The sequence below is a fragment of the Leptonychotes weddellii genome, chromosome 10, assembly GCF_054177405.1.
Source record: "Leptonychotes weddellii isolate Sample4059 chromosome 10, ASM5417740v2, whole genome shotgun sequence".
NCBI classification, from domain to species: domain Eukaryota; kingdom Metazoa; phylum Chordata; class Mammalia; order Carnivora; family Phocidae; genus Leptonychotes; species Leptonychotes weddellii.
In genome coordinates this window covers 104,006,851-104,012,726 of record NC_138378.1, presented here as the reverse complement: position 1 = coordinate 104,012,726, position 5,876 = coordinate 104,006,851, and the positions used below count along the sequence as shown (strand labels likewise).

The window sequence follows — 5,876 nt, the reverse complement described above, 5'->3', positions numbered from 1 at the left end:
ACTCTGGCAGCTTGGTGGGGTGGGGTAGTTAGTCAAGAGCAACGGCCCCTCAGCCCCCAGGTTGAAGGACTGTCAAGAAGAGAGCAGACCTCAAGGCAGAGTCCACTTGGCATTTTCTGAAACTGTCCACAGATCTGCCTGGGATCAGGTCTCTGCTGAGGGGCCTGGAGAGTCTGTGTAGAGCTCCTTCTGAGCAGCTGGATGAGTCCAGGGCAGGGCAGGGCCCAGGGGTGGGTGGGTTTGAGCACAGTGTTCTTCACAAGAGTCCAGCTCAAATGTTCTATTTTTAAAGCCAAATAACAGCATTCTTCCTCCAGCCCCAAAAGTGAAAATCTGAGCAGCAATAATTTTTCTGGCCAAGGACAAGGTGGAGGTGGGACAGGAGACAGAATGAGCCACAGGGGATGAAAAGCAGCAGAGAGAGAGGGTGCATTTCCACCCAGATGAGTCCAATGCTGTCCCTGAAGACATGCCAGCCAGTCTCCAAATCTCCACAAGCCAGTGCCAATCCCCTTCCACCTCTCCTCAGCAGAGGAACACCTGTGCCGGGGAGGGAGCACTTTACCCCTGCCATGGATGGGACGGGGGGGGGGGGGCGATGACGATGACAAGAACAGCTGTGAACAGTACAGAAGCCCAGATTCTAGGTCCAATAACAGTTTTTATTCCCTTGGAACAAAGATCTGTGGGAAAGAAACTCCAAAAAGGAAACATGAACAAGAACAACAAAATGACACTAGAGTGGTGTGCCAGGTGGATGGCACACTCCACAGTGGACCTGGTCATGCCCTGGTTTCTCGGATCAATATTTGCTCCGCCCCCAAGTGCCCATGACAGGTGGAGGGTGGGGGCAGTGAGGTGGAAAGCTTCCCTACTCTATGCAAGGGAGATGAATGTCACCCTGAGGTCTCTCAGGGACACCAAACCCTCCCCCTCAAGAATAGAGGTAGACAGGTAAGAATGAGAGGGACCTGGGTGTCACAGATAATGAGAAAGTAGTCATGGACCCTTTGTGGCCGACAGAATCTATGCTTAAAATAGTACCACAAGAGAAGCAACAGCTCGCTGAGACAACTTTGTGTTTCATGGTAAACATGGCCAACCTTGTCAAACCAGGCCCCAGAGCAGTGGTAACTAGCACTACTGTTTCTATTCACTTCAAAGGAGCCTGGTGATGGTTAATCGGAAGCCATTTCCCATTTCCCAGAGGATTTGCTTCGATCCCCTTTTCTAGCAAAATCCTATCCCCTGCAAGCCTGGTCCTCTATAGAGAATAGGCTGTAAAAACCCTGTCCTACCCTCACACTTCCCATGACACGACAGCTTCTACTGCAGCCCAAACACCTAAAAACAAGGTCCTTTGGTGGGCTAGATAATCCAGTTCTTGATTGTCCCTACATTGTGTATCACCTAACTCATCACTGTACTACAGGATGGCCTCTGGCACTGGGACCCGAGCCTAGATCACAGTGAGGTCTCCTGGAGGATGAAGGTGGGGCTGTTCCCTTGGTGGGCTGAGCTTTCCTCAGGCACTGCCATGACCTCCTTGTCTCTGCTGTTCTTCAACATCCCATTACTCATCTTTTCCGGAAATGTAGGAGTGTCCACTGAGAGGTCCTGGAGAACACAGAGCAAAGGGAGTGGAGGGGGTGGGATGAACATGAGACAAAGGGGTGAAGGAACTCAGGCAGAAAAGGTGGAAGACCCTGCTTTGATCCCTGCTGGAAGGGAGATCAGCAAAGGGCAGTGGGGGAGAAAGGGAGGAGCAAAGCATGAGGTGAGTGGTGGTGGTGGTGGGGGTGGTAGGGAGAGGAAAGGCCAGCACACTAGGCACCTCTCTGGGCTGAGACCCTTCTGCCCACCAAGTCAGCACTCCCCTGAGGGTAGAAGCCAGGGCAGTTACTGGGGGATGGTCCAGGTTCTGACAAATAATGAGAGCTGCTGGGGAGGAGAAAGGAAAGGGAGGGAAGAGAATCTGGAAGGTCCGGCAGTAAGAGACGGAGGGGAGGGTATAATCTGGACAACATAGCTGCTACCTGGCTGTAGCTTATGCAGTGAAATCGCTTCTGACAGGACAGGGGCAGCAGGGCAACGAGCTTTGGTAACACTGGGTAAATGGTCCGAGGATTCAGGGTCCGGCCCCGCATTCCTCCTGAAGGCAAAGGCACTTCTGAGTCTCCTACCATGTAACCAGTGCACACCCAGCAAGCCATCTGTTCTCAGGGCTCTGGGTTCCCAGCCCCTGCCCACCTCCCAGAGCTCAGCCAAGAAGCCCAAGGAGCCCAGAGGGCGGGGTCAGTTTTCCCCCAGAGCCAGATTCCCTGAGTGGCCTCCCTCAGTCTCACTTCTCTGGGTCCCCATTCCACACGCCCTCACCAGTGAGCAGACTGACAATCAGGCCCACCACAATGACTGTGGTTGAGTTGTGAGCGCTGTACCATAAATACGACAAGGAGTAGAGACGCTGCAGTCCTGTAGGCCTGGGGAGAACCAAGATAAGGACAGTTAGCAATTCGCTGACAGGGCATTCCTCAGGGACATAGCCCCCGGATGTTGGGACCCAACACCTAACATTTCCCTGAGGACTCTGGTGGCCCATCCCTTAGCAAGACCCCTGGGAAACCCCTCAAAAATGAGCTATTCTCACCAAGGAGAGAGCGAGCCCCAACTCACTTGGAGAGGGTGGTTGAGGGCATCAGAGTGGTCATGGTGACAGAGGTCAGGTTGCTAGGCAGGGAAAAGCTGGATATATTAGGAGGAGAGGGTGCCATGCGGGAGGCCATGTTGGTCACTATGCTCCCGATGCCGATCCAGAAGGCCATGATGAGTCCAGCCAACAGGCCCACAATGGCACCCTGCCCAGAGACACAACACATTCTCCTGTCATGATGCCAGCCCTAATAAATCTTCACATCAGTTCCCAGAACTCATGGGGAGAGCCCGGCCAAGATAATTCTCAGGTCCACCCCTGTACACGACTGTGGAGCCAGATGGATCACTCACAGGAGGGTTGGCACAAGGAAAGAACATCCCAAGACAGAAGAGTCCGAGCAGCGGCCCCCCAACCATGCCAAAGATGCTGAGTGCTGCCTGTGGGCGACAGGGATGAGGAAAAAACGAGAGAACATTCAGGCTCAGAGAACCCCAGCCTCACCAAAGTAGAGCACAGCCACCTGCCAATGTCTCAGCGCCCCACTTGTCGGATCTGCCTGTATCTTCTACCTGGAAACATCAGAATGCAGGATTCCAGAGGGCAAATCCTGGGAATGTTAAGGGAATGTACTCTGGGTTGTCCTCTGTGGCTGATCCCTCAGATGTCTCTGAGCTGACAATGTCCTGGGAATAACTCTAGGGAACACAGCTAACGGTGGTCCATCAAAGGTCAATTTTTGACACCCATCCCTATACCATTCCCTTCACATCAGCTGTCTTCCTCAACTTCCTGTTTCAATCCGCTCCTTTCTCCCTTAAAAATTGCTTTCTTCTCTGCACAGTCCTTACCTGTAACACGGGTCCCATCTGGGAAGAAATATAGGCCATTCCCAGACAAAGTAGCCCATAGCCAAAGGCTGGAGAAAAAGAAGGGAGGGAAGAGGCAGAGATAAGAAAGGAGAAAAAGTAGAGCAAAGCTCCTTCCCCAGCCAAACCATTACCTCTGTGTCCCTGGAAACCGCATATTCCTTCCTGCCCCAGCTCCAGGTCCCTCCCACCTGGTCTTCCCACCTATGTGACTCAGAGACCTTCCCAGGGAATGCCCTGAGATGCCAACAGGTTTGTGTGCTTCGTTTGGCAAGCACTGAGCCCAGACTAAAGCTGGTGCTGTGAAGCAGACTGATGACAGTGCTTAGAGTGTGTTTTAGAAAGAATACAACTAAAAAAATGAGGAAACATAATCCCACCGAGGATTCTGGAAAGCATGATGGCCTGGACTTCAGAGAATTGAGGGAACCAGGGTCGGATCAGATCTTCCATCGTAACAGTTGCCAATGAGTTAAAAGCAGAAGATATGGTGCTGAAAGGAGGAAGACAAAGATGAGCTGTGCTGAGCCCGGGAGCTGAGAGGCAAAACCAACAGGGGCCCTACTGAGGGAAGAGCGCCCTAAAGGCAGGAGAGGACATAAGCAGCCAGGAGCCATCCTCATTCCTCACGGTTGGCAGCTGAGGAAGAGGTCCAGAAGGCAAGGGCACTTGTCCTTTCTGAACGGGATACAGGTTTTGATCAAGTAGAATCAATTCCTAGAAAAATCCTTCTCCAGCAAGGGGGATCCCCTGGGAGAGGATATGTGCTATTCTACACAGATGAGCTGTCCCTCATCATCTATAGATGGATGGGCACACTGAGAAACTCAGAGAGATCCCCTCTTCTACCTGTCACCTTGGGCCAAGTAGGGCTCAGCTGCACCAAGCCTGAGGGAAACGGTCGAAGAGGGTACCTGAGGGAGCCACTGAAGAGGCAGGCAACAAAGAGCCCAGGCAGGCCTGGCAGGTCTTTCAGGAGATCCATCACAAAATATAGGACGAACTGCAGGCAGAGCAGAAGTGCACAGCTCTCTTGAGAGAGGAACCCTTCCCCAGAGTGAAGCGTGTGGGAAGCCCCCTGCATGTGCCCCTACCAGTCTATGGAGAGTGAGTGACTAAGAAGGGGGCTAAGCACTGAGGGTGTCCCAGTTAGTGGAGAGAAAATGGGCTCTAGGCAGAGAGTGACTCAGTTCAGCTCCCAACCCTGCCCCTGACTAGCAGTGTGACGAGCATTCCGGCCACCTCGATGAGGCTTTTTTTCTTTTCTGTAAAATGAGACAGTTGTAAGGATTACAGGAGACCAGGTACAGTCGTGAGCCAATAATAAAGGCAGGTCCCCACCCCAGCAGGGTGAGCACTATGATTAGGTGATGCTGGCCAGGGGCTGGGACCCTCATGTGCTAGACTGTAGAATCCCAAGTGGAAAACGACTTACATCCATTTCCTACCCAGGGTGAGAGTCCTTTCTGCAGCCAACCAGACACTCCTCCTGGGGAGCCAAGCTGGCCCTCATGGGCAAAGAAGGGTGCCAGGGAGGACTTCTCACCTGGTCAGGGGCTGCTTGAGCCTGCTGGGTGCTCATGGGATACTCCTGGTAGTAGACAAACATGACCAAGCCAATGAGGCAGCTCATGCAGAGGACCAACTGCTGGCAAGGGAAGACTGCATAGCAGGAGCTGCAGAGAGACCAGTGCCAAGGAGACAGAGGCTGTTAACAGACACCCTCAGGCACGTCTCCGAGCTCCAGAAAGCAGACCCATATCCTGACCCCAATGGGTGTGTGTGTATGCTCTGGCATCCTGCCCCAACCCCACCTGCCCCGTGGAACGGGGCCCCCTCTCCTCTGTTCCTCCCCGGTCTTCTTGTCCCTGTACTCACAGCACAGCAGCCTTCTCCGTGCGGGAACTCAGGTAGCGCTGCACCTGAGCCTGGTTCACCCCATACAAGGAGAGCATCATGAAGACACCCCCAAAAGCCAATGTCCAGAAAGTGTGCCGTACAAAAGGATCTGGATCCAGCCTACAACAGACACCGACTGGTCATTGTGGCATAGCCCCAGACAGACACAGCCTTCCTCACACTCCTACAACAGGGGGCAGAGCAGAGACGCTGCTGCAGGGCAAAGGAGCTACTGAAGGCAAGAACTGGGTGGACACAAGGGGCGCCTGGGTGGCTCAGCCGTTAAGCGTCTGCCTTCGGCTCAGGTCATGATCCCAGGTCCTGGGATCGAGCCCCGCATCGGGCTCCCTGCTCCACGGGAAGCCTGCTTCTCCCTCTCCCACTCCCCCTGCTTGTGTTCCCCCTCTCACTGTGTCTCTCTCTGTCAAATAAATAAATAAAATCTTTAAAAAAAAAAA

At 53.4% G+C, this 5,876-nt stretch overlaps 1 protein-coding gene across 2 annotated transcripts; it reads right to left on the bottom strand.

Moving 5' to 3' along the window:
- Window positions 1-641: 641 nt before the first annotated feature.
- On the bottom strand, window positions 642-5,780 carry SLC5A6 (solute carrier family 5 member 6). Of its 2 annotated transcripts, none has more exons than XM_081797041.1 (10): window positions 5,398-5,780; window positions 5,066-5,195; window positions 4,434-4,522; window positions 3,900-4,012; window positions 3,502-3,569; window positions 3,004-3,090; window positions 2,674-2,855; window positions 2,377-2,480; window positions 2,034-2,152; window positions 642-1,617 (listed from the first exon to the last, which is right to left on the bottom strand). In XM_081797041.1, the coding sequence occupies exons 1-10, from the start codon at window positions 5,475-5,477 to the stop codon at window positions 1,465-1,467; spliced, it is 1,125 nt and encodes a 374-aa protein (XP_081653167.1). In that variant the 5' UTR covers window positions 5,478-5,780; the 3' UTR covers window positions 642-1,464. The 2 variants fall into 2 exon arrangements, with proteins under 2 accessions (XP_081653167.1, XP_081653168.1); XM_081797042.1 differs by having other exon boundaries at window positions 2,037-2,152; window positions 5,398-5,772.
- Window positions 5,781-5,876: the final 96 nt, after the last annotated feature.

Excerpts from the sequence above, each read along its gene's own strand:
- SLC5A6 (XM_081797041.1), bottom strand. The coding sequence starts at position 5,477 with ATGATGCTCTCCTTGTATGGGGTGAACCAGGCTCAGGTGCAGCGCTAC. Across the intron at positions 5,196-5,397 it reads ACGGAGAAGGCTGCTGTGCT|CTCCTGCTATGCAGTCTTCC; the intron begins GTGAGTACAGGG and ends GTCTCTCTGCAG. Across the intron at positions 2,481-2,673 it reads CCCTCAACCACCCTCTCCAA|GCCTACAGGACTGCAGCGTC; the intron begins GTGAGTTGGGGC and ends GGTTCTCCCCAG.